At 40.3% G+C, this 27,500-nt stretch overlaps 1 protein-coding gene and 1 long non-coding RNA gene across 2 annotated transcripts in view; one reads left to right on the top strand and one right to left on the bottom strand.

Moving 5' to 3' along the window:
- kcnh8 (potassium voltage-gated channel, subfamily H (eag-related), member 8) overlaps window positions 1-27,500 on the bottom strand; it is a 59,604-nt gene that overhangs the window by 6,902 nt on the left and 25,202 nt on the right. The window contains 2 exon segments of the mRNA XM_048230432.1: window positions 2,344-2,593; window positions 26,632-26,831. Coding sequence (XP_048086389.1) covers window positions 2,344-2,593; window positions 26,632-26,831 — 450 coding nt within the window.
- On the top strand, window positions 6,747-16,591 carry LOC125285809. The gene is made up of 3 exons (XR_007192071.1): window positions 6,747-6,908; window positions 10,672-10,761; window positions 16,540-16,591. It is a non-coding gene; the product is annotated as an uncharacterized LOC125285809 (long non-coding RNA).

The raw sequence follows: 27,500 nt of genomic DNA, 5'->3' as shown, positions 1-27,500 counted from the left end.
CAGCTGTGTGTGTGTGTGTGTGTGTGTGAGACATCGGGACAGAGAGAGTCTGAGTTTGTGAACGGGGGGTAGGCAGAGAGGGAGTGGGCATGTGTGTGTGTGTGTGTGTGTGTTCTGCCTTTGTCATATTCAGGGAGAGCTGAAGCGTGTGTGACGTGACAGCGACTCGGTTAGATCTTTCAGCTCCGCTTGAAATTCAATGTCACAAAGACCTTCTGGAGTCAGCAGGAAGCACAGACGGAAAACGAGGTTTCACACAGACACACACACACAGACACACACACACACACACACACACACACACACGTGTATACATGACACACAACCACACTTGTATACACACAAATGTAATATTCCTGACTCCAGGAAAATCACAGAATGTGTGATCTGGCAGTGTGTGTCTGTGTCTGTGTGTGTCCGTGTGTCCATGTGTGTGTGTATGTTTGTGTGAGTGTGTATGTGTATGCGTGTGTGTTGGCAGTGTGTGTAGCATCATGGGGATTTGTTAGTTCACACGTTTTCTATTCTGAGACAGAGGTAAAGGTGACACGACTCACGTAGTGCCATCACAAGCTGTTCAGTGACTCAAAGCCACGAAACCCCTCGAAACCCCATAACTCTGTCCGCCACACACACAACACACATACACACACACACACACACACACACACACACACACACACACACACACACACACACACACACACACACACATCAGTCTTGTCACATGCATTTATAATATAATATACTACACTGATATATGATATAATACACTGAAAGAAGTGAAAAATACTGTCAAACTGTGGTGTCTTCTGCAGTGATGTCATCAACATGTGACTAACTAAGCAGGATTGGTAATGACATCACCAATGTGTGAATGACTGAGGAGGACTGGTAGTTACAGATTTGAGGTGTAATGATGATTTAGCAACATGTAGGTTGTTTTCAACAACTGACATCATCAATGTGTGATTGATTAACTGAGGTGACATCATCAGTGTGCGACTGATTACCTGAGGTGACATCATCAGTGTGCGGACTCACTGTACTTGCTCATCCTACTTGCCATTCTAACGATGCGTTCATGGGCACGGAAAAAAATTTTTTCCCAGTGACATTATCATTCACGTCGCTTCAATCCTTGTTTTTCCATGTTTCCATGTTCCATCCATGTTTTTCACACATTCCAACGGCAAAGCAGTCCCTGATATTCCCAGATGGCATGAATGCACCATAACCCCTCCTGCTCTAATGGTGCGTTCATGCCACCTGGGAATATCAGGGACCGCCCCCGTGATTACTTTGTTTTTCCCACTGCGAGTTTTCATGTGCTTTGCCATCAGAATGTGTGAAAAACATGGATGCCACAACAAAGATTAAAGCATACACTCACTAATCTTAAATAAACAACTGTATTTGCTTCAAAAATATGGTGTAAGACGCTTGTGAAAGAAGGATATGCAGCTTTCAAGTGGAACAGTGGAAGAGTGGAAGTTCTCCCCTTATTAGACATTCTCTGATGAACACCGTAGCCATCTTGGAGCGGGGATCTGAAACTCTAAACTAGTTCTCCCATGTTCTCAGTGTTAGCAATTTAGCAACTTTTGGCCATCCTCACGACTAGCAACAAATTTTGCGACTTCTCGCAATGATGCCAAACTGACATTGTTGAAATGTCAGAAAATCACCCTTCTCATGACTGTTTCGTTTGTGAATTGGGCTACATCGCATTCACCCAAAGCGTTGCCTCATGATTACAAAAGTAATGACTGGCCTACAGTATGTAGTATCAGACCATGTTATTACAGGGAAGTAGATGTTCTATAGGTCTAACAGCTCAGCTGCAGCAACTTGTGAGATTACAACCGGAATCAACGAGACGAGAAGTAGGCTATGTAGCCTCGATCTTGTCAGTGCAGGACGCCAGACTGTCGGTTGAGGAAGACAAATAGATATATTCTGTCGCTCTGTCCGAGTGGAATATATCCATTTTGCACTGGTTAGCCCTTACATCACATTGTCGATGAACAAAGTTAACAATGAAGTAGATTATATTAATATCAAAAGCTTACATTTTCTCTGGACTTGATCATAAATACATGTTTGACATTTGGAACGAACTAAAAAACTAGAAAATCGCTTGAGATTTTGACTATTTATTTTCGTAAGACCTAGATTGACACTGATGCATTAAAGAGGAGTGGATTCCCCGTACCAAGATGGCGGCTCTATTGATGCATTCATCCCAATGAGCAGCAGTGGCAAAGGCGACATCTAGTCAATATATGCAGTATATATATGGGGGGGCACTGTGGTGACCTCATCAGCGTGCGACGGACTGACCGAGGATGGCGAGCACCATGCCGTCCTTGAGCACCTCCATGGAGCCCGAGCAGACGAAGAAGAGGGCCTGGAGCGCATCGCCCTGCCGCAGCAGGTACTCGCCCGGCGCGCAGAACGTGGTCTTGATGTGCAGCGAGAGCGAGCGCAGGCAGCCACGGCTCGCAGAGGAGAACACCGACAGCTCCAGGATCTCCTTATTCAGATGCATGGTGATGTCCGAACGCAGCTCGTCCGGGAAGTCCTTCAGCAGCTAGAGAGAGGGAGAGACAGAAGGAGAGACAGACAGATAGAGAGGGAGATGGAAAGAAAGAGAGAGAGACAGAGAGGGAGACAGCACAAAAAAGAGAATATGTGATGTGTATTACCAAGTCTATTTACAATAGAAGTTTGAACTTTAACAAATTAAGTGTTAGCATTTTGTTAAATTCTAAACTAAACATTATTATTACTTCTGCATTATTGTAACTATTAAACACACACACACATTCAGCCACTCAGTTTCCCATTTAAGGTAGGCTTACTGTTCTTTACACTGCACACACAAAACACACAGGTAGAGGAGTGATTCAGTGCATTACACAGAAAGTGCCTTGATTAGAATCGGGGACTACACCTTTAAATATCACACTTAACTTGTGAGTGACAGTGCTCCACTATCCACCTTCAGCTGTCAGCCATTACTGTAAGTCCTGCTCTCACATCAGCCTTCACATCAGCCTTCAGCTGCTGTCACAGAACTTCTTCAGTGAATCAGTCACTCACTCATTCATCTACAGGTCCTTCTGTAAGTCAGTCACTCACTCTTTTATCTAAAGCTCCTTCTGACAATCGGGGCCTTCGCTTTTGCGCCCACTTCAGGCGTATCTGTTTTGCAATGTGCGCGTTAAAACATGGCGAGGTATGGACAAACAGGCCGCACTGAGGTAAAAGCACAGACTGCTTCATAGCCTACACTGTATTCCCCAACAGTGTTCTAAACTCAATAAAATTGCAGAGCTGTACTCAAAGCTGCCATATTGTTCAGGCACCACAAACGTTTCAAGTTCACTCAACTAGTTTCCCAGTTATTGATTATTTTGACAAGATTAGCTCTTAGTATATGAGTAGAACTGACCCCCAAACTCATTTCTTTCAAGAGTGGATTGAAATGACGTCTGACGTAATAAAGACGTGCAACTTCACTGGTTAGGTTCATATCAGCATGACAATTAACCTCATAACCTACACAAACCAACATAAACCAATAAAATCGTAAATCCCAATGAATGGTGAATGAACTAGTCTAAAATCGATTGTGGCAGTTGTAAGTTGATACACTTTGACATCGTAGGCCTAAGACTAATTGTCTGCAAGGACTGCTGCGCACCTGGATGTAGGCAGGCAAGCTGTAAGCAATCAGTGAGATGATCCATCAATCATCATCAGGCTGCAAGCCTTATAGCCTCTACACAAAGGTAAGAACGCGCCTTAATGTAGGTGTACTTTGTTTATTTATTTGTGTACCGTCTTCCAGCGGGCAGACCTCAGCTAAAGTGTAGGTTATGTAAGAGAGACCTTTTGCGGGCTAGCTGTATGTTTTAGCGAGTTAACTAAAGTTTGTTGTCTGAGCTGTCAGCCAGCCAGCCAGCCAGCCTGTTGTTGCACTACTTTAGTGACAAACAGTATGGTTTAGCATTACCAAAGTTCCTTTATCATCTGTTTCTGGTGTGGCCTACTTTGGCCGCGCAGGTTAGACACCAAAGCAACGTTTCATAAGTTGGAAATCAAACGCATGACACGCACAAACAGGCAGCGCACTTTTAAACATTTTATTAGTAGTAGGGCTGGGATTATTTTTTAAACTATTAATCTAGCGATTATTTTTTCGATGCATCGATTAATCTAAAGATTCATTTTTTCAGTCCGATTCGATTTCGATTCGATTATCTCCCCATTAATTCACTAGCAACTTATACATGTTTATTTACATATCTGAATGAAAAAACATTAATTCTTTAACATTGCAATATATGTTTATTGCTCTTAAGATTCCAAAATAAAAGACTATACAAGTGCCAAGTAATGCATTCTTAGTCAGAGGTAGCATTCAATAAAGTTCAGTAGTGTATGTCTAATTGAGTGCCTGTCATTTTAAGACGTTTGTGTGGGAATCCTTGCAATTAACATTAACACAGTTAAAAGGCTGCTGATGTGTGGATGCAATTCATAACGTAGTTAGTTCAAATAACGGTTCGTTCTTCTCCTTTGGACAAGCACTTTTGAGTCTTGGAAAACACTTTTCCATTTACATCGGGATTTTGCAAACATTCAGTCAATAAAATGAGCCCTGCATGAGTAACGAATACAAGCAGCTGCAAGTAGGCATGCTAAACTTGACATCCAAACAGTATTCTAACGTTAGCTTTGAGATACTGCTTGATTGCATACTGTAACTTAAAGGAGAATTCCGGTGTGATATTGACCTAAAGTGTATTGAAACATGATACCGAGTGTGAACGTATGTCTCATAGCCCATCTCAGCTTGTCCCCTGCACTCCAAAATCTGGCGCTAGTTAGCCGATGCTACCAACAGCTTTTTCAATAGTGGTGCTTCAGCATCGGGCTAGCCATGCAAATAAATCACTGTTTTACACCCATTTACGAGGCTCAATGTATCTCCACACTTCATTGGTAGACTTCCGAGGGCCCTGACATTTAAAACGAGACATTGAGAACTTTGAAAAAGCACTGGTAGTTTACTTACAAGGCGATTTATACAGACAGTATCTTCCGCGAAGTTTAGCGTTTGCAGCCATCTTGAATTTAGTCACGCGATAAGTCGAAAGCAACGAGTAAGAATGAACTGGTATGATAAGGGATCAGATTCCAAAAATAATTCAGTGGAAATGCATGGATTCCAGTTTCTTCCAGTAGCAGCAACTGGAATCCATGCATTTCCACTATGACTTACGTTTGAACGCCTTGGTTCCACGCCAGACAAGCGAGTACAAAAATAAACTTGGTGTACACCTTCATTAATGTTGATTTTCTCCCGACTGGAGGGTCATACTATCCGCGACATTCTACTGAAATAGGGAGGAGGGTTTGGAGATCATGATACCGTGTCCGAAATGTGCATCCATTGCTCAGAAAAATAAGGCTTTGACAAATTCTGGGAAATTCTTGGATTCTGCCATAGACCTCAATGTTAAAAAAAGAGCCGATCACTGCATAAATGTGCGGGGGCGTGTACTGCTACCCTATTTCCATAAATTTCCAGGGACAGGAAATGGCCTCTCATGAAGTATCTTCGTAATCAACCATCTTTTCTGAAGGTGTCCGATTAAAAATATTTAGCAGCACGTTATGCTTGACGAATCGACGGTCATATTTTGCGTCGACGTATTTTTTGCGTCGACGTCATCGATTGCGTGGCGTCGACGCGTTGTCCCAGCCCTAATTAGTAGCTTACCATAAGCTGCCATAAGCTATGATTCGCCTTAGCTGCTAGATGTAATGCAAAGTAACACTGCAGGGTAATTCTTCAACTATGATACTTTTCTTGTCCTTGGAAGAAATAAGAAAAACTAAAAAAAATTTACTACTTTTTTGTTTTTGGTGGTGGAAATGACATGGTGACGTGGTGGAAATGACATTGCCCTAAAAACACAGTTTATTTGCTTCATAGTAGGCCTACTAAAGAATCTAGTAGAAACAAAAACATCATAATTACATAACATATGGCAGGGACGCATTTTTTTGTTTTAAATGTTACAGTAATGCTTTTAAATTTGTCTATGTATGTCATTGTCATCTCCACCACACTTTGTCATTTCCATCACAACACATATTTTAAGTTAAATGTGTAAAAATAATACAACATACAACATTTCTGGAAAATTAATACATTTAATATTTTGGCTGATATGTATAATATTTAATAAAATACATTTGGAACAGTAGATGTTATTTTTGCTTGAAAACACACGTTTTGTTGTTTGGAAACGTGTGATTGGGCAGTCGTGGCCTACTGGTTAGTGCTTCGGACTTGTAACCGGAGGGTTGCTGGTTCGAACCCCAACCGAGCAGGGCACCTAACCCCTAACTGCTCCCCGAGCGTGGCTTTAGCAGGCAGCTCACTGCATCGGGATTAGTGTGTGCTTCACTTCACTGTGTACTGAGTGTGTATTAGGGCTAATTTCTAGAAAGAGTAGATAATTAACATGCAAAAAGATTTTTACTGAAAGATCTTACATTTTCTAAAAATCACCAGGTCAAAGAGTACCATAGTTGAAGAATAACCCTGCAGCAATAGCATATATGTCTTATATTATTGTCAATTCCAGTTTTGTTAACACGGATAGGAAGCCAAGTTGTAGCTCTGAACTTACTGACAATAGCCTAAGCATGATCAATGGCAACGTCTGACTCTGATTGGCCTGCCTATACAGAGAGATGAAGAGACTGTCTGACTGACTTTTGTTCAAAAAAGTGAAATAATACTGTTCATAATATTTTTCCCCTCAGGACCAGATGGCTGTGTGACATGTTTTCAGTTCTGTGCAAGGAACCACCATCACACCATGGTAAGTGATAACTTACTTGTCCTCCATTTACTAGTGTCACAATGTAGCCAACGTGTAGCCTATATTATTATGACCGCCCGGCGCAGCCTAAGCGTCATATAGGTTTAGTCAGATTTTTTTTTTTTTTTTTTTTTTTTTTTTTTTTTTTTTTTTTTTTTTTTTTTCTTTTTTTTTCTTTTTCGCATGTCCAAATTTCCGTCAATGATTCCCGGGACACTGAAAGACCGGGGTAGACAAAACTTGGTGGGCATGTAACCCCATATGGATAGCATGGAACCATCGTTTTTCGTTTTGATCTGTAGCCCCCACGCTGGACTGCACCCCCCGAAAGGAGGGTAGGGCAGACACAGTTTTCTGTGAATATCTCGAGAACCGTAAGGTTTAGGAGGACCATTATTTTTTTGTATGTTGATCTCAAGGGGCCATGTCAACGCATTCCATAACCACTCATTTCATGTATAGCGCCACCTAGTTAAACACAAAAAAGTAAAAATGAGGTGGTGTAATTGAAGGTATCTGTGACCTAACATAGTCAAAACTGCACGAAATTGGAAGTGTAGGATCATTATGACACCCTCTGTATGCACGCCAAGTTTTGTGGAATTCCGTTCATGGGGGGGCCACACAATAAATTAATTTATGTTACTATACACCAACTGGCCTGTAGGTGGCCGGAGACAGTTTTCTGTGAATATCTCGAGAACCGTAGGGCCTAGGAGGTCCACCTTTTTTTTGTATGTTGGTCTTAAGGGGGCATGTCAACCCATCCCATTACCACTTATTTCATGTATAGCGCCACCTAGTTAAAAATTAAAAAGCATAAAATTAGGTGTTTTCATCTCAATATCTCTGGCTGACAAGGTCAAAACTGCACAAAATTAAAAGTGTAGGATCATTATGACACCCTCTGAATGCATGCCAAGTTTTGTGTACTTTCGTTCATGGGGGGCCTTACAATAAAATAATTTATGTGTACATTTAGTGACGTACACCAACAAGGATTCCCGGGACACTGAAAGACCGGGGTACACAAAACTTGGTGAGCATGTACCCCCATATGGATAGCATGGAACCGTCATTTTTCGTTTTCATCTGCAGCCCCCCCGCTGGACTGGACCCCCCGAAAGGAGGGTAGGGCAGACACAGTTCTCTGTGAATCTTTTATGGTATGTTGGTCTCAAGGGCCCACATAAACCTGACTCATAATCACTCATTTGTGATTTGCCCCCGGTAAAAAAATGAAAATCAGTAGGATTAAAAGAAAGCCAAAATAAATATTCATCATCATCATCATGGCTGCATTTTCAGTATTGGCGAGAAGTAGTCGTTTGTCCACTAGATGGCGCATCGTTGCAGTGAGACGTAATTTTGTTGGAAGTTAAAAGGGGTTGGAAAAAACAATGGACGCTTCATACAAGGACTGTAATTTACACTCGCAGCTTAACATCTAATAAGGATAGGGCGATGTTCACATGAAGTGTAATTCCCATTTCTTCTTGAAGCCGAAATAAATCTGAGGATGTTTATCGGACATGCTTGGTTTTACTGCAGGTACGTTAATCTTGTAATATCAATAAGGACCTAGGTAATGTTACCGTTAAGCGTTGGTTGAGTGATGGAGGCATTTGATTTATTGCATTTGTAGAAAACTATAAATGCGGTTATACCAAGCAAATGTATAGCAGCACTGTTTGTATCTTTCGACTGTCATTTATTGCACGTGCTACAAAATCATTCTGTGCAATGGAAGATTTACCAACGTTACACGGGTCTGATGCAGTTTTGCCTATACATGCGTGAGACTGAGACGCCTGTTTATTTTGTTTTAAGTGCGTGCAGGGTGTGAGAGGGGGAATCGATGTGCTTTGATTACAGCTTGGTAGTTGTAGTCTGTGAAATTAAAAGCACGCGTGTGTGTGAAGTATCCAAACAATGACACCTTCATTTCATTATGGCTGTTTTAGCAAAACACCTTAAGCTACTGTGTAGTAGGTCCCATTTAGAAGTGGCTACTTCATTTGGCGCTTTCCTTGACTCATGGAGCTGCGTGAATGTTATTACAACTTTTCGCCACGATATGACAGTTTAAGTCCGCTTGATACTGTAAGGCGTAAGCCATTGGTTTCAAAGGAGATTTTATTTGTGTCGCCAGGATAGCCTATTGACAATTTATGTTGTCAATAGGCCTACCTTATAATCCTACCTGTAGCTTAGGGAAGCTAACAACTTTCTATTAGGATCTAGTTTGTTAGTTACCGTTTTGTCATAACTCCCCTGATGCATTTTTGCATTTAGAATAGCCAGAGCGTGTATATCTCAATCGAACATTAAACAATATCGGTGCCTATGGACTAGGCTGGGTGAACCCAGCCTGATCTGCCCCGCTATTTATTTTTGATTTCTTAAAAGATTGAGCTTGGTCTGATGAAAGCCAGACTAGCCATGGACCTCAGTTAAACAATGCAAGGGAACATGAATCAGCCTATATTTGCACTAACAATAACGGACAAAAGCTCTTCAACTTTGGCCCGTTAAAATGTGTATGAACAGTCTAGCGGCGCATTTCATCAAGGCCCATTTGGACATGTCAGTTATTTGCACCACTGGTTAGATGTAAAACAGCACTTCGTTTCAGACTAGGCTACTGTTACTTAATTTGTGCATTAACAATAACGTTTCAGACTACTGTTACTTAATTTGTGCATTGACAATAAAGTATTACATGAACTAAAGATGACTAAAATCTTATGTAGAAGAAGAAACATTCACAAAAATCCATCCATCCAAAAATGACCTTTGTTTTTGATAGCTGTTGAAAACGGCATGGAACTGACAGAGATGTTTTTGTTTAAAAATACATAAAAATAAATAAATAAATAACATTATGCTGATACCTTTTGCTTTTCCCAAATACAATGTAGCCTACAGGTGTAAGTGACCTTTCATCAATCCAGTTGCAATGGATGAACTGTGATGAACTGCCCTACTTGTGATTGTTTAGAGATTTTAAAGGTTTTATAACAATTCTACATCTTCTTTGGCTATTCTACAATCTATTCACCTTTTCAGCACCAGTAGGGTACTTTCTGTGCAGCCGCAACACACACACTCAGGCATGCCAAACAAGCATACACAAAAGTTTCAAGAGTGGGGATGGAGTAAAATATGGAGACAAATTGAAGTGTGATTTATTTTCGCGGAACGGATGTACAGGACTGAGCGGCGGTCATATTTTGTACCGCTATGCGGTACATCTAGTTATAAGTTATAGTGATATTTTGTAAGCATTTATTTACCAATGAGAATAGCCTAGCCTAATGTTATCCCTTTGCATCTCTCCACAGGGATAGACAAAGGCTAGGGTTGAGTGATGTTTTTGTATCAAAGAAGGGATGACACCTTAAGACTTATTTTATGTGCCATTTTCAAAATGTGTTGGCTATGCAGGTCATGTGACGCCTCTTCCGAGACACAGGCTCAGTTACTTTGCCATTATTAGTTAAATCACAGTCAGTTTTCAAGGGTCAGCCCATTACCATGCATACACCACTCACGCATTTGCTCATTCCAGTCTATTAATGCACTGAACATTCATCTCTTATGATTTCATAGAAAGACAGAGCAGGAGGTTGCATATCAGGAGCGTGAAGGAGTTAATCTTGTATTTATGTCACCTGTACTATAGTCTTGTTTAATATATGCATAGGATTAATATTCTGCTGATTTGTCTTCCCATTACCCCACAATCCCTCTGTCTTTCTAGGAAGACGTCAATGTCAACAGCAGAAGGAAAATTACTCTGCAGGCCCTTCCCATCTTCCTGTGGGAAGATGGATTTTTTAAGACCTGGAATGTAAGTTGTTTGTCCTCTTTCACTCTTTCTTCTTTTTTTACTTTGTCTTCTCTTTATTTTTTAAACACTTTATTTATGGTGTTTTGAAATAATTTTCCCATTGTTCCCGAATATGAGATACAGAGGGACTGAGTGTATCCATTATCTGTGAATAAATCATTGACACCCTACCTTTTTTTAACAAATTCACCCTTAACAGAGAGTCTAGACAAGACAAAGGGGGAGGGTTTGGGAAATTGGGAAATTTCTTAAGTACAAAATCCCTGACTTGTAAGTAGCGGAAAAAGTGGGCATTGGTCAGCTCATATTTTGCAGACAGTTGTTCAAAACTCGCAAAAGTATTATCAATATATAAATCCCTAATGCTATGTATACCTTTGTCATGCCAGGTTTGGAAGCCTTTATCTAATAAAGATGGCCGGAAAAGGTGGTTATTTACTATAGGAGAGTGGGAAGAGATGCTCTGGATACCCAAGCATTTTTTGAATTGTTTCAGAATGTGTAATGACTGAGTTACCATTACATTTCCACTCACATTGTTAACCGTTGGTGGCAGGGATGCGGGAGTAAAGCGGGGAGTGAGTGTGGACTGCTTGTGGCTCGTTCGATTTGAAGCCACGCAGGAGCAGTGCCACTCCAATCTTTCAACCATAAAGAGATAACATTCAGATTTGCAGCCCAATAATATGAACGGAGGTTTGGTAAGGAAAGTCCACCACAGGTTTTTGGTCTCTCCAAAAATTCTTTCCTTATGCGTGCTGATTTATTATTCCAAATAAAAGGAGAGATTGTTTGATTAAATGCCCTAAAAAATGTCAGTGGTATAAAAATAGGTACAGCTTGAAATAAATAAAGATATTTGGGTACTATGTTCATTTTTACAGAGTTTATTCTCCCAATAAGGGATAATGGTAAAGTGGACCAGCGTTTGATGTCTTTTTTGGTCTGCTCCAGAAGAGGGGCAAATTTTTTCTTAAATAAATGATGGTAGGACTTGGTAACTTCTACTCCAAGATATGTAAAAGAGTCACCTGAGAGCTTAAATGGTAGGTTGGGATATTTTTCGGCAGTTTTATTAATGGGAAAGTACTCGCTTTTGTTATAATTAATTTTGTACCCTGATATTTTTCCAAAGTTCTCCAGGACAGTTAGAGCTTCAGGTATGCTCGCGATAGGATTGGTGGTATATAATAATAAATCGTCTGCATAGAGTGAGACTGTGTGTGTTAGGCCACCACGCACAATACCTTGAATGCGACTATTGCTTCTTAGAGCTATTGAAAGTGGCTCTATAGCTAGAACAAAAAGTAGTGGACTTAGTGGATCTCCTTGTTTGGTCCCCCTGTGTAAAGAAAAGTAATCAGAGGAGACTGAATTGGTATAAACTGATGAAGTTGGGTCAGTGTATATCAACTTAATTAGTTTAATGAACTTACGGCCAAATCCAAATCTAGACAATGTATGGATAAGATAGTCCCATTCGACCCTATCGAATGCCTTTTCGGCATCAAGTGATATTACAGCTTCTGGAGATTTAATAGGTTTAGTATATATAATGTTAAACAGGCCCCTCAAATTAAAATAGGACTGCCTGTCCTGGATGCATCCAGTCTGGTCTTCTGAAATTAAATAAGGAAGGGCTGACTCAAGGCGGAGTGCAATAACTTTTGAGAATACTTTACCATCACAATTTGTCAAACTGATGGGTCTGTATGATGAACAGTCAAGCGGGTCTTTGTTTTTTTTCAGCAGTAGTGTGATAGATGCCTGACGGAGGGTGGGCGGGAGAATTTTATTTTTTAGTGCTTCCTTATAGACTGAGAGAAGAAGAGGGGCGAGTTGGTCCTTAAATTTTTTGTAGAATTCTGTGGGGAATCCATCAGGGCCAGGGGCCTTACCACTTTGTAGAGACATTATTGCAGTTAATATTTCTTCTTGTGTGATTGGCTGTTCTAAGTTCACCTTGGTTTCAGAATCAATTGTAGGAATATCTAAATTAGAGAAAAAAAGTGTTGAATTGGTGCTGATCAGGTTCTAGGTCTGAGGAGTATAAGTTGGAGTAAAACTCTCTGAATTGATCATTGATGGCTTGATGATCCTCAGTTACTGAGCCATCAGATAATGTAATTTGGGAGATGACATGAGATGCTGCATTTTGACGAAGCTGACTGGCCAGTAATTTGGAAGGTTTATCGCCCTCTTCGTAGAATCTAGAGCGAGATTTAAAGATTAACCTTTCTGCCTCAGTAGTTGACAAAAGATCAGCTTAAGTTTGCAAGCCTATTCTCGCCTTGACCAGATCTGGAGTTGGAGAAGCCGAAATGCGGCTATCCAGAGCCTTAATTCTAGAGGACAGATCTGCAAAGTTATTTTGGTGAATTTTCCTTGTGTAATCATTATGAGCAATGATCTGCCCTCTAAGATATACCTTAAGTGCTTCCCATAATGTTGAAGCTGAGACGTCATCAGTAACATTTGTATCTAAGTAGATATCTATTTGTTCTTCAACAAACAAAACAAAGTCAGAGTCAGCAAGCAGAAGTGGATCAAGCCGCCATGACCGTCTTAGCCTTTGAGATGGGAGTTTTATAGTCATACTAACAGGTGCATGATCAGAGATCATAATTGGATTATATTTACATTCAGAAATAGCATTCAGCAGAAAAGGATCCACTAGAAAAAAAATCTATTCTTGAAAATGATTTGTGTGCATTAGAAAAAAAAGAATACTCTCTCTTGGTGGGATTTTTAATTCTCCATGGGTCTATCAATTTATGCATATCCATGAAAGATTGTACTACTTGTGCTGACTTATTTGGCCTTGACACAGAGTGAGATGAACGATCCCAAACTGGGTCCATTACCAGATTGTAATCACCAGATAAAATAAGACGATGACTGTCTAGATTAGGAATATAACTAAACATTCTCTTAAAAAAACAGTCATCGTCAAAGTTGGGGGCATAAATGTTAACTAATATGACTGGTAGCTGAAACAGCTTTCCCACGACCATTATATATCTACCATTTGGATCAGAAACAGTATTAGTTGCATGAAATTGAATATTTTTATGAATAAGTATGGCTGCACCTCTACTTTTACTATCAAATTTCGAATGAAACATCTGTCCCACCCAATCCTTATGAATCCTATTAGGATCTCTGTTACGAAGGTGGGTTTCCTGCAACATGGCAATGCCTACACCAAGATGTTGTAGGTGTAAGAGAACCTTTTTTCTTTTAACAATATGATTAAGACCCTTCACATTCCAACTCAGAATATTCACATCCCTGTTACCTGGGGTTGCACTGAAATTATTTTGTGCCATTGATGCTCCTCATTTAAGATATTTCAATATCTATCCTAATTGAATGATAAAATGTAATAGTGGATGCACAGAAAAAATAAAAAACATACACATCACACACGCTGTCACATTTAACATATACTGAACAAAACCCCAGTGCCATAAAATGGCAACCCCCCTTAAACACTTTGAATTTCTGCAAACTCTCATTTGCATTCTTCCTGCTGTTAGCAAGAATTTCTAACATTGTGAACCACGAAAATGCCATGTAGTTACACAGCTAACGATAGTGAACTTCATGCGCTTCTTGTCATGGCTGAACTGTAGTGTGGCAGGGTAGTACATGGCGAACTTGACCTGTGCTGCGTGGAGCAGCTGCTTGGATTCGGAGAAGGCGGCGCGGCGCTTATTAATGTCTGGGCTGAAATCGGGGAAGATGTGAATTCTTGTTCCATTGTAGGTAAGTGTACCTTTCTCGCGCGCCAGGCGTAGGATCCGCTCCTTGGTCTGGAAGTGATGTAGCTTTACGATCAGTGGTCTTGGTCTGTTGCCCTCTCCGGGCTTAGGGGCCAAGCTTCTGTGAGCTCCACGGATGGTGGTGTTTGAAAGTTGTCTTCCCCAAACAATTCCAGAAGTAGCTTAGCAATGAACTCCGTTGGCTTGGCTCCCTCTGTATTTTCTGGTATCCCCACTATTCACCCCTTGCAAGTGACGTCACGTTTTGTTCGCGCCACAGCAAAATAGCCTAGTGGACGGCAAGAACACGAGCTAGGAGATTATAGTGAGATTTAACCGTAGTAATGCCCTTCCACGACTGTTGGCTTATTGTTTGGAATACAACAACATCCCATGTTCTTGCATAGATATATTTTGGTTTGTTTTCTTTGTGTTTCGGGAGTATTTCAACCACAATTGCATGCTTATCTCCTCAGTGTATGAAGCACAGCAGCGGTTGCTATAGCAACCATAGACTCTGAACGGCAGATAGCACTTAGGCAAAGTCTTTGGCAAGATCTGAATGTAAACATATAATACCGTTCAAGTTTTTTTTTAATTTCCTATTTCTTTCAATTCTTTAACTTAAGACATGTAATAAGTAGTTTATTCGGCTGGAGCAACGTGCAAACTGACGAGTTACATTAGCCCTAGCACTATGAGCTACGATTAACGTTAGCTAGAATAGCTAGCTTCTAAGTGTGGCAGCTAGTTATTATTTCATGTTCTGATATGACATTCTTAACGTTTTGACTGTGTTACAACTGATAAAAGCAAGACAAATAAAGTAACCAAATCGCTTTGCAATATTTTAGTCCAGAAATACTTATGGGTGTTCATTTACCATAATGTTAATTACAGTAGCCTAACGTAACGTTATCTCCCCTTGCTGTTACCACCAGTTTTAATAACTTTACATTTGCGATCATGACCCATTTCATCTAACAACACCACTGGCATCTTCTTTGACTATCAGACCCCAAACAGCAATACATTGAACTACAAAGATGTTATAGTAATGGTGTTCAGTTCATCATAATCTGTATGACATAATGTAATTTGCCGTCCGTCTCCCATCTTTTTGCCGTCCGGCATGGAGCAGTCACGTGACTTAAGTCACGTGTCTGCAAGGGGTGAATTCGAATGTTCTGCCTTCTTGTGTAATTTTCCAAGTACGTTACCTTGTCCCTCAGCTCACGATTCTCTTTAGCTAGGGAGGCTTGTGACAGTTCCACCCAATTCAGTCTTTTGTCAAGATCATTAAGTCCATCCTCCACACTCGCGATTCTCTGGCCAAAAGCATTGAGCGTTGTATTCAGAGAGGCTATAGATGTCCGGTTTTCCTCTCGAAACGAGTCGATTGAAGCTTGTATTGCGTTAACTGCTTTTGCTAGCGCCGCCATGCTCTTGGAATTAGCCTCTGCTTCTGAGTTAGCCATGATGTTGGCAGCGGTTCTTGAAGTCGACCTAACTTCTCTTGGCTCTTTAGGGGTCTTATGCGACATCGTAGAAACACCATAAACGACGTAGTGCGCAAGATATCAAAGTCTGGCTATCAGTAAGGTTCACAATATATGAATATAAAAACATTTTGCAGGAGCTCCCGTAGACACGTCTACTCCTTAGGCATGCTCAATAGCGCCCTAGTTCGGGCCTTTTAAACTTGTTAAGAATTGTGTCGGGCCTTCGGCCCTTTTAAACTTGTCAAGAATTGTCTTGTCTTCTCTATATATCTGTATTTCTATTCAGCCCTCTCTGATACTACCTTGCAGCCAAAAGACAACAACCACAACCATCTTCCTAGCCACCAGAATAGCAGTTAAATCATACTACACAGTAATTCACCAAGAATGTCATATTTGGGAATTTTACCTGAAATTTTTCATTCACTGGTATTTCATATTATATTAAATACACATGTAGTGTTTTTCATTGACTACTCTACTCATTAACTAATTACTGTCATGTTCTTCAGGCAGAAGAAATTGACCTGCCAGACTTCTCCGATGCAGCTGTAGCTATTCTCACTGTCTTGGGTAATACAGACTCCTTGTCAGGGTCCCGTGGAACCTTAAAAGTCTTAAAAGTCTTAAATACAACTTTCGGTTTTATGACCTAAAAAGTCTTCAATTGTCTGAAATGTCTTGAATTTTCAAAGGGAGGTATTACATTTTTAGATATGGGACCGCCGAGCGAGTGAAATGTCTCTATCCGGTTTCGTGTATTTTTTTATCCGCAAGTACATTTTGGGGGGAGCATTTGTTCTGTGCGGGTGTCATCTGCATTCTGTAGATCAAGAAGTAGAAGGCTACTGGAGGAAGTGTAGTGGTTGCAAAGTGAAGATGTTTTAACGCGTATCACAAAGGTGTGAAAAACGGCAAAGAAAAAATATGCCTGTCTCTTATCCAAATTTCAGAGGTGGACAAACTGAGTTTATTTGCGTTTAGCCTCCACTATATCCCTAAACCTAAAAGATTGACATTTTCATTAAAGCTTGAGGAAGCTTTGGTGTTGAAGATGTTGATTGGAAGTTGTTTATTATTTTTGCCCCTGCAGTGGGGGAAAATAATTGGCTTATTGGTTGATATGGGGGTGTGTGATTGTGATAGTAATAAGCAGAGAGTGGCATTGACTATTTCTTTTAATCTCCTTTTGCTATGTCACTTCTCAAGTGCAGGCCTTTCAGCAGAAATCAGATTTCACCGATGTGACTCAATGAGGGCACTCCAGCGTGCAGCTCAACCTAAGCAGAGTGTAGGCCTAGTGGTAATTCTGTGATCACGGTAAGGTGGACTGCGGTAGTGGGTTTTTTAAAAGGGCATTCAGAACATGTTTGATTCATGTCAACAGCCACAAGCGTACATGGAAGCTCTTATTCCAATAACGTCTATAAAAACAATATATTTATGGAATAAAACTAGACAGGTACCTCAGATTAGCATTACTGTTTATAGTTAATCTGCAATTATCTGCAGCCAGCGGAGGGCATTTATAGCCTACAATGCACCTGGACAATATTGCGCCTGCCCTCCACCTTCATCAAACATGTTCTGAATGCCTTTTTAAAACCCACTACTGCATGGCTTAGTCCACCTTACCGTGATCACAGAACTGATAGTGTCCACCTCTTATTTTACCACTACACCCCCTGTTTAGGTTGAGCTGCCGCTGAGTGCCTCTAATTGTATGTATGAATGTAATTAATTGTAATGGAAATATCATTTCATCTCTAGACAGGCCTGGACTTGAAAAGTGACATAGCAACAGGAGATAGAGAAAAATGGTCAATGTCATTCTCTGCTTATTATCGTCACAATCACACACACCCATATCAACCAATCAGCCAATTGTTTTTTCCCAAGTTTCATAAACCATGGAAGTGGAGACTGCTGGTCAAATTATGCCCGGTGCTTCTTTCACTTGTCTGATAATCTGCTGCGCAGACTGACAGAAAAAGAAAGTTTTCGCAATCAGGAGGAAATACACGTAAAGTTCATCTGTTTACATCTCTCCAGCGTGTGTTGCTGGCCTAGCCTACCCAACAGGGAAGTGAATAGGCTTGCTTGTCAGCCTTTCCCAGTACTTTGCAAACCGTGATAGCAGTTTTTTTCAGCAGAAATAATATTCTAATAAAAAAATAATATGAGAAGGACCTGTCTCTTAATTAATAGGGATTTCATTTTTCCCATACATTTTTTTAAAACAAGTCAATGGTTTTACAATGTTTCAGTCAAGCTTTGGTTGGTTTAGATCTTTGGCAAGTAGCCTAGGCTACTACAGACACAGGTGAGGAACAGTCAGCCTCAGCCAGTAGCACAACCAGATATGTACAGCCAGCTTCAAAAGCAACGAGTCCAGACCCTACAATTGGCCATTTATAGCTGTGAAGGTGATTCACACACAATTAATTTTCTTTCCCCAAAAATCTATATTTGGTAACTTCTGTAGACATCCAAAATGGGATGGGTGTTAAAGTTAGTAAAAAAAACATTGCATAAAACAGTGTTGTCATGTTTATCTTTTTTGGCGTGGTATAGTCTTATTTTTTCCATTTAGATGTCTTGAAAAGGTCTTTAGATGTCTTGAAAGAGTATTTAAATTTGCACTTGAAAAATGTGCAGATACTCTGCTTGTGAAGTTTGGTCCTGCTATCCATTCTATAGTTCTTGACGGAGATATTGTTGTGTGTGATATAGCAGAGTTGACAGAGACATTAATTTTGCTATTTGGCTTAATTTATGCACTTTATCTCGATTATCCAAAGCAATTGTCCTACACATTTAATTTCATTCAAAAAATTATAATGGGTTTGGAAGACCTGAAGCGGTTACCTCCTAGACTGCTGCTTAGCCTTGAAAATAAATTGCTGATGATGGATGAGTAAGCAGTCTGTTTTCCAAATCTCATGGTTGGTACTGCCAGCATGTTAATACTCAAGCAAGCAATGGAGCTTTTTGCTTTTATTTATGTTGGCCTATTATTTTGTTATTTGAGTATTATTACCTTTGTTGAAGTGGTAAAAGGTTGTTATTTCTTTGATTTTCTGTATTAACCGCATTGTTGGGGATGTTGTTCTGTTAGAATTCTAATGGAATTCTTAAATAAATGGAATCTGCATTGAAATTGTCTTTTGAGTAGTTTTTTATTTGAATCATACAAATAAAATATTTTTGATTTTGAGGTACAATATATAGTAAACCTAAACAGTGAAAAAATGTGTTTCAATAGAGTGAAGTCAACTTAAAAATATAAGAGACTGAAGTGACAATGTTTAGGTCTGAGAAACTGAATGAGTCATGGTGATAACATGAATATATTATTAGGAGTGATAACTTAAAAACATCAACTCCATTTCTAGTGTAAATTTTGTTAATTTTAACAATGGTTTTAAAATGATCAGGTTCATTGAACTTATCAACGATTTAAGTAGTGATTACTTAAAATGTTTGTTTGTCAAATTATTATGTTTCAGTTCATCAACTTCCTAAACAAATTAGTGTGAATAACTTCTAGTTTAGAGTAGTAATTACTTAAAATGTTTGTTTGTTGAAATTATTTGTTTTAATGTTGTTCATTTTCTCAAAGATTTGGAGTCTTAAAAGCTTGTCTGACTAATGTAACAATAACTTAAAACATCTATTTCTCACATTATTCTTTTTAATTTTATCCTTGTCCTTAAAGATTTTGAGCATTAAAAAAAAGTCTCATTTTAAGTAGAAATTACTTAAAATATTTTTTAACATAGCTAAATATTTTGAGGTAATCAGTTTCATCAAATATTTTGAGTTCATTGAACCTGTTGGGGTTTACAGTGTACGTGCACAAGTAGTTTGAGTAGAGAGAAGCTTCCCTCATGAGACAATGTGCTGTGTATTGGGGGGCAGTGTGCTGTAAGTATGTTGGGGGATGTGTGTTGGAGAAGCTTCCTGATGAAATAATGTGCTGTGTATGTAGGGTGCAGGGACTTACTATTGCAAACAGAGTACTGTAAGTAATGTATGTGAGTGATGACAGTGAAGATGTGTGTGTGGGCGGGAGGGGAGGGAGCAGTGACTGTGTGTGTGTGTGTGTGTAGTGTGTAGGTGGGTAGGTGGGGGCAGTGTGCTGTAAGTATATGTAGAGGATGTGTGTTGGAGAAGATCCTGAAGACAATGTGCTGTGTATGTGGGGCAGTGTGCAGCAAGTATGTAGAGAGGCTTACTGTAGCAAGCAGTGTGCTGTATGTATGTGAAGTGATGACAGTGATGATGTAAGTGTGTGTGTTGTTGGGGTCCAGGGACTTACTATTGCAAGCAGAGTACTGTATGTAATGTATGTGAGTGATGACAGTGAAGATGTGTGTATGGAACTACTGCTCTTCATTATATCCCTGCTTGTTGACATCTTATCATGTATTGTATTATTTCATGATCGCTAAACGTTTGATTCCTTTTAATGTTGTCATTAGTTAACTTCATTCAACTGTGCTTGTGATTGAAATATGCCGTTCAGTTGTGAACGTTCGCAAATTGCGGTGTAGGCGGAGAAAAACGCTGATTACCCGATGAACTGCAGGTTTGATAAATACCACATAAACTGAAGAATCATGCACAGCGTGTGGTTTCTGCGGGTTGGCCATGGCGCTGATAACATTACGTTTGCAATGTAGCTACTGACATCTGGCCCTCAGTAAGGGACCGTTCGGTATTTATGGAATGGACCACCGGAGGAAAATAGGGGAGGGTCATGTCTTTTTATTCTTTGTTGAGGGGAGGGTCACCCAACTTTTTTTTTAGCGTAGGAGGGAGGAGGTCACCCAACTTTTGTATTATGAAAACAGCAAAATTTGGGCCGTTGCCCAGGGCCTCGCGTCTGATAGCCCTAGCACCTGGCCAAAGATGACATAAGCGTTTATTCTTTATTGTAGCTTAAAGCTTGACCAAGCTTAACGTCCCAAAACAATGATCATCAAATTTCTCTCTCATATTGCTCCTCATAACCACCCGGCACGTCCGAATCCCAGGACATAACGCACTGGACCTCATAATAGGCTGAGATATAATTCCAAAGGGGACAGATAGGCTACTGCATTTAAAACTTAAAATGATTGAACAAACCTTCCCGATCTTTGAAATTGCGATCAGTGACTGGCATCGGGTGAACGAAGCTTTTCGAAGTTGAATAGGCTATTAAAAACTATTTGCGCACCTCCATGTCACAAAATCGAGTTGCTGCAGCCAGTATTTCTGATTCAAAATAATTATTTCAAATACAAAATAGTATTTTGTCATTTGTATTTTATTTTTGTTGAAGAAAATGGCTTTGTATTTTGTGTCAAAATACTGTCAAAAAGGTGTATATTTTTGTAAAACCAATAGCAGAGGTGAACGAAGTAGCCCGCAATTCCTTTACATAAGTGAAAGTACAGATACACCTTGTCAAATATTACTCCAATACAAGTGAAAGATGAAGGTGAAACAAAATGTTAATTGAGTTGAAGTAGAGAACTACTTGCTTTTTAAACATAAGTATTCAAAATCAAAAGTACAACCATTTTTTCCTTTTAATGTAATATTTTTCATACACAATAATAATAATATGTAAATCCTTTGGTTAGTCACTAGCACTGTGTATTCATTCACATGCGTGCATTCACACTGATAATTATGACAACAAAGTGCGCTGCAAGTACACGGATGGTGAACTCATAATGGTAAAAAAGTTTGCCCTCGATCGCATGACCATGATGAAAGAACACTAACCGATTTTGTTTAATTAGAGCTAATATATTGGTATAACACATGACTGGACATTTTCATATATTGTAAGGGGGGGGGGGGGCATTTACGTTCAGTTGTGAAGACCAATACCCTATTTTGAATGACAACACAGCTTTGGGGTGTGTAACAGCTTAGAATGGCTTACAATGCAGTGCAGCCAGCAACATATTTGGGACATTGAGCACTATGGCTCCAGGCATCCCAATTGTGCTTGGAGGAGAATGCACTGAAGTTCTTGAATTGTCAAGGAACAGTTGGGGCAGTTTCATGTCTCTGTTGCTGAGATAGTTTCAATGGTCAAAAGGTCAGAATTGCCAAGAATCTTGTAGGGGCTGTTTTGGGCAGTTTCATATCTCTGTTGCTAAGATAGTTTTGATGGTCAAAAGGTCAGAATTACTAAGAATCTTGTAGGGGCTGTTTTTAAAGAGTAGAGATTGTCTGTGCTGTGGGGGGTGAGACAAGCTACTCATGTTTTGCATAATATCTCAGCACCCAAAGTTGTTATAAATCCACAGTAGCACATATATTATCATCTAATGTTGTGATAGAACATAACCTATTGAACTTCCATTTGCTATGTATGGCCTGTAGGCCTCATTGACCTGAGCTCATGCAAGTCAGAAAGGGGAAGATTCTATTGGGGAAAGGTTCCAGTGGGGGCTGGCATAGAAGCAACGAGGAGGAGTGAGTGAGGCACACATACAGATGCACACATACAGTCTATCTAATCAATAAGTATGTGTCTGGATTCAAGTTTATACACTGACCATTTTCTCACCCATTCATTTCTAATAGCCGGTCATATTTGAGACCGGGAATACACATGGGTGTTAAATAAAACACTCAAATTGTCATGAAAATTATCAAAAATTCTTTTGTGTGTTCAGATGCCCTGTGTCATGGCCTCATGATAAGTAACAATATTTTTGAGAGAAAATAATTGTCAATCGGTCACATTTGACCACAAACACAACAGGAGAGGTTTTATAACTGCAGTCTTAAGTGCTGCTGGGAAAATGCCTTAGCTGAGAATGGTTCACAATTTGCAAAAGCTCAATTGCCAAACAGCTGAAAACACTTTTAAAGAAGTTTGTAGGCAGAGCATCAAGACAGCAGGTACTGTAGATGAACTAAGTTGCAGCACAGTTTTTTAAGGGTTTGGCCATCATAGCAGTAAATTCAGATAAGGAGGCTACATTTTGTCTAGGCCTGTCAGTGGTGAACTGTAATATTTTCAATTTTGTGATGAAAAAAAGAACCAAAGTCATTAAACATTTTTGTTGACTTGAAATCTTGAGGTAGCTCTGTTGGGTAATTTGTTAACTTATCAACAATGGCAAAAAGAGCACTGGAGTTATTAATGTGTTAATAATTTTACAATTAATGAAGAATGCATGGCCCTATACATAACTCAGAGTCTCTTTTTGAAGATGTCATATAGTTTAATCTGAAGCTTAGTGTTTCTCCATTTACGTTCAGCTTTCCTACATTCTCTTTCTGATTTGCTACTGTTGTGATATTCCTCCATGGTGTTTTAGGTTTACTGAAGTCTTTCTAACCTTGGCAGGTGCTATTATACTATAGAGTCAAGGACCCTGAGAATATTAGAGCTAAATTGAGTAAGATGGTCTTCCTGCACACATGGTGTCATAGCTACATAGCTAAGGCTTCCATAAAAAGAGTGCTGGTATTCTCATTAATTTATTTATGGTAATTTGATGGTTTTACTGTAAAATGTACTGATAGTTCATAGTAACACTGTCAACGTATGGATCTTTTACAGTTCAACCATGAAGTATTTATTAACAGTTCTACCATGACCGCTTTTAATGTGTTCATGATAAGTGATAATGGATGACACTGTGTTCTTTAATCAAAAGTTTGTTTTTCTGTCATGTTGTTAAACTTTAGTCGATACAAGTAGCCTAACATGTGAGTAAGTAAACATAGCCTATGCTATTTGATGACCACATCAAACATGACATAGGCTTAAAAGTAGAGGTAGCACAGGAATGTGAAGGATATAGAAAGAGGGAATTCATGTTTTATTTCATACAGTCTGGTATTATCCCAGAAATGTGATTTGCTTTTGAAGTTGAAAATGTTTAGTTGAACTGTAAACTTCATAGTAAACCTCATAGTTATGAAGACCTCAGTCTGACTATAAACAAATTGCAGTCAATCATCATCTTTACTTATTCACTGTAGGCTAAACTTTAAAGTCCGCATCAGACGTGCGACCATGAAGTTCATAGTAATGGTTATAGTTCTACCATTTGAGTTCATAGTCAAGTTATGATATATTCATGGTCGAACTGTAAAGGCAATTGTAGAACTATAACAAATTTAAGTTGAACTGTTAATTTCATTGTTTTACTATGAAATTTTACAGTTCATTTTTTCCTGGGGAGAGACTAGTGGGCTCACCCTTCTATAAATTGAAAAAGATGTTAGGCTACCTGCAAGCTGGCCTATGATTTCATTGCTGAGTTTGCGGCAAGGTAAGCAAGAATTTTTTTTTTTTCTGAGTCGGATTGGCAAGTCAATGTAATTTATTTGTCCAATGTTAGCCTACAGACCATAGTGCACATCTTATCAATAGTTTGAATGTCGTGTAAGTTTCTGCTCATTGACAAATAGCGTTCAGCACAGTGTTCGCCTTTGTTATTTGGTTTCGTGATGTAGGCTACCCTATGATAAACGGCTTATGGCCAAATATGTGACTCTAATGTTATAGGCTATACAATTTCCCCTCTTGAAGACAAGCTGGTGTAGCCTATTACCCTACTATTAATATGCACCGACAGTAGGCTATGTGTAAATAGGCTATGATGTTATGCACATAAGTGAAAAGGGCCTCGCACCTGTCAAGTTCGCACAGGGCCTCGCACCCCCTTGCGACGGCCCTGCAGCTGCTCCTAAGACAGCGGGGAAAAAGTTAAAATATGTGATAAACCCGGAAAAAGTTGACAGGTAGGTTACGTTTCGGTCCCGGTGATTATTTGTGCAAACGACAGCCTTTTCAAGGCATTTCAAGGAAGGAGTGGTAGCATGCAAGCTCCCAAATTGACCCAGTACAGAAGGCATCAATACGTTGTTTGGGAGGGTCATGCGTTTTTTCTCAATCACTTTGGAGGGTCATAGAAAAAAATCTTGCTGGTGAGGGAGGGTCACGTCTTTTTTGAATAACGCTCCCAAAATTCCTCCTGTAGCCCCTTAAATAAATAACGAACTGTCCCTAACTCACTCATTTATCTAAAGCTCCTTCTGTGAGTCAATCATTCACTCATTCATCTACAGCTCCTTTGAGAATCAGTAACTCACTCATTCAAATAAAGCTGCATCTATGAATCAGTAACTATGAATCAGTAACTCACTCATTCATCATCAAACATTTGTCCTGGTCCATACGACATGGATCAGTCGCTCACGTAACTAAACCCTGATCTCTGCCAGTCCCGGGGCCAGCCACAGCTGCGGCTGCATTGTTATGGTGACAGACGTCCGTCTAGACGGCCGTAGAACAGTGGCATATATCATCACGGCGCTGCCTCAGCTGTCTCTAATCGCTCCCTGATCTATAATTCATCCCTCCTATGATTTAGCATTGCATTCAAATTTCCACCTCTGTCAGCTTTTTCTCTCTTTCTTTTTCTCTCTTTCTCTCCTTCTCTCCTTCCTCTTCTTCGGTAAGAGAATGAGGCTTCGCCGAAGGACACGCTGCCCACTCTCTCAAGTTGGTGGAGAGGAGGAGGAGGAGGAGGCTGTTGCCAAGTGACAGGGTGAAAAATGGAGAAGAATCTGCATTTGGAAGAGTGCAGAGGAGTGCCGGGGTGGAGGAGTGTGTGTGTGTGTGTGTGTGTGTGTGTGGTGGTGGTGGTGGGGGGGGTGAATAGGAATGCCGGATGGGAGGGAGTGGGGGGAGTTTGTGGGATGGGGGTTGGCTTGTTGTGTGGTGGAGGAGTGGAGTGTATGGGATAGGAATGTGTGTGTGTGTGTGTGTGTGTGTGTGTTTGTGTGTGTGTCTGTGTCTGTGTGTGTGTGTGTGTGTGTATGTGATGAGATGGGTAGCGAGACCCCGGCAGCTATCGGCATATCAGTGTCATCTTGTTAGACGTATAAGTAGGGAAATGAGTAATGACGCCTGTCTACTCACCCCCCACCCCCACCCCACCCCACGCTGGGAGCAGGATAGCCCACCTGTCCTTTAGGGCCAGTGCTAACTATTAATCAACAGGCGTGTCTGCAGACGCCCCAGGCCCCTCGGCAGCAGATAGTAGGAAGTAGGAAGTAGGTCACACTACGAAACAGTGGTCCAGCCTGGTTAGACAGGCTCCTTAATTAAGGACCGCAGACCTTGTTAGCACAGAGCGACTCTGTTATATGAGGGAGAGGTGTGTTGTGAAGAGTGATCATCTTTTCATCAAGGTTATTGTAACTGTGATTTATTTCAGTTATGGACGTTAGCTACAGAACTAATTTTGATTAGCTTCCAGTGTATTATATTACATTTCTGAAAAGGTGTGTGTGTGTGTGTGTGTGTGTGTGTGTGTGTGTGCATACCTGTGTGTGTGTGCATACCTGTGTGTGTGTTACCTCATTTTAGTGGATGTTGCTGTTGATGGAAGTGCATACATGATGAAAGTGCATACATGTGTGTGTGTTAGTGTGTGTGTGTGTGTGTGTGTGTGCGTGTGTATGTGTGTTACCTTGTTGGAGTTGATGTTGTTGACGGACCAGTGTGTCTGTGTGTGTGTGTGTGTTCATGTGTTTGTGTTTGTGTGTGTGTGTGCGCGCATGTGTGTTACCTCATTGGAGTCGATGCCATTGTTGACTGACCAGGTGGTCTGGAAGTACTCAAGCATGCGCTGCTTCAGCTGCTGGGGGAGGTGGTGCACACGGATAAAGTCCTTCAGGTCTTTGGTGCGCGTGTGATACAGTGACCAGCGGGAGTACATCCTCTGGATGATCGCCGTCACGTTACCAAACACCAGAGCATGCATCAGAGCTGACAACACACACACAAACGCACACACACACACACACACACACACACACACACACAGACACATACACACACACAGACACACACACAGACACACACACAGACACACATACACACACACACACACACACACACACACACACACACACACACACAAAGAGAGAGACACACATAGAGTTATACTCTTACACTTTTAAAGTCTTTGGTGAGTGTGTGGTACAGACACCAGCGTGAGCACATCCTCTGGACGATCACCGTCATGTTAACAAACACCACAAATTTTAGTTTGTATATGTACATTAGCCTAACGTCATCATACTCAGTTCTATTCAGAATTTGAATCTGAATTGGATTGACCTAACTAATCAGAGCAACGAAATAGCTTACTGTGAGTTGTAGGAAGAACATCCAAACCATCCTTCTTCTCCACAAATTCCCTTAACTTTGTTTTCTGGTCGTTTTTTACGGTCGTACGTTATTGCGCTGTCAATATGTTGTACAACACCGGATAGCGGAATCTACGTATCAGGGTAGGCTATTCTGAAAAACGAATATTTCCCCTCCTTTGTTTTTAAAAATAATTCCGTTCACACTGATGCTAAAAACAGCTGGGGAAGGGTGTCGCAAACCCCTTGAGCAAACAGGCGGCCAATCAGAGATTTCAAGCAAATG

The sequence above is a fragment of the Alosa alosa genome, chromosome 20, assembly GCF_017589495.1.
Source record: "Alosa alosa isolate M-15738 ecotype Scorff River chromosome 20, AALO_Geno_1.1, whole genome shotgun sequence".
NCBI classification, from domain to species: Eukaryota; Metazoa; Chordata; class Actinopteri; order Clupeiformes; family Clupeidae; genus Alosa; species Alosa alosa.
This window is presented reverse-complemented; position numbering and strand designations above follow the sequence as displayed.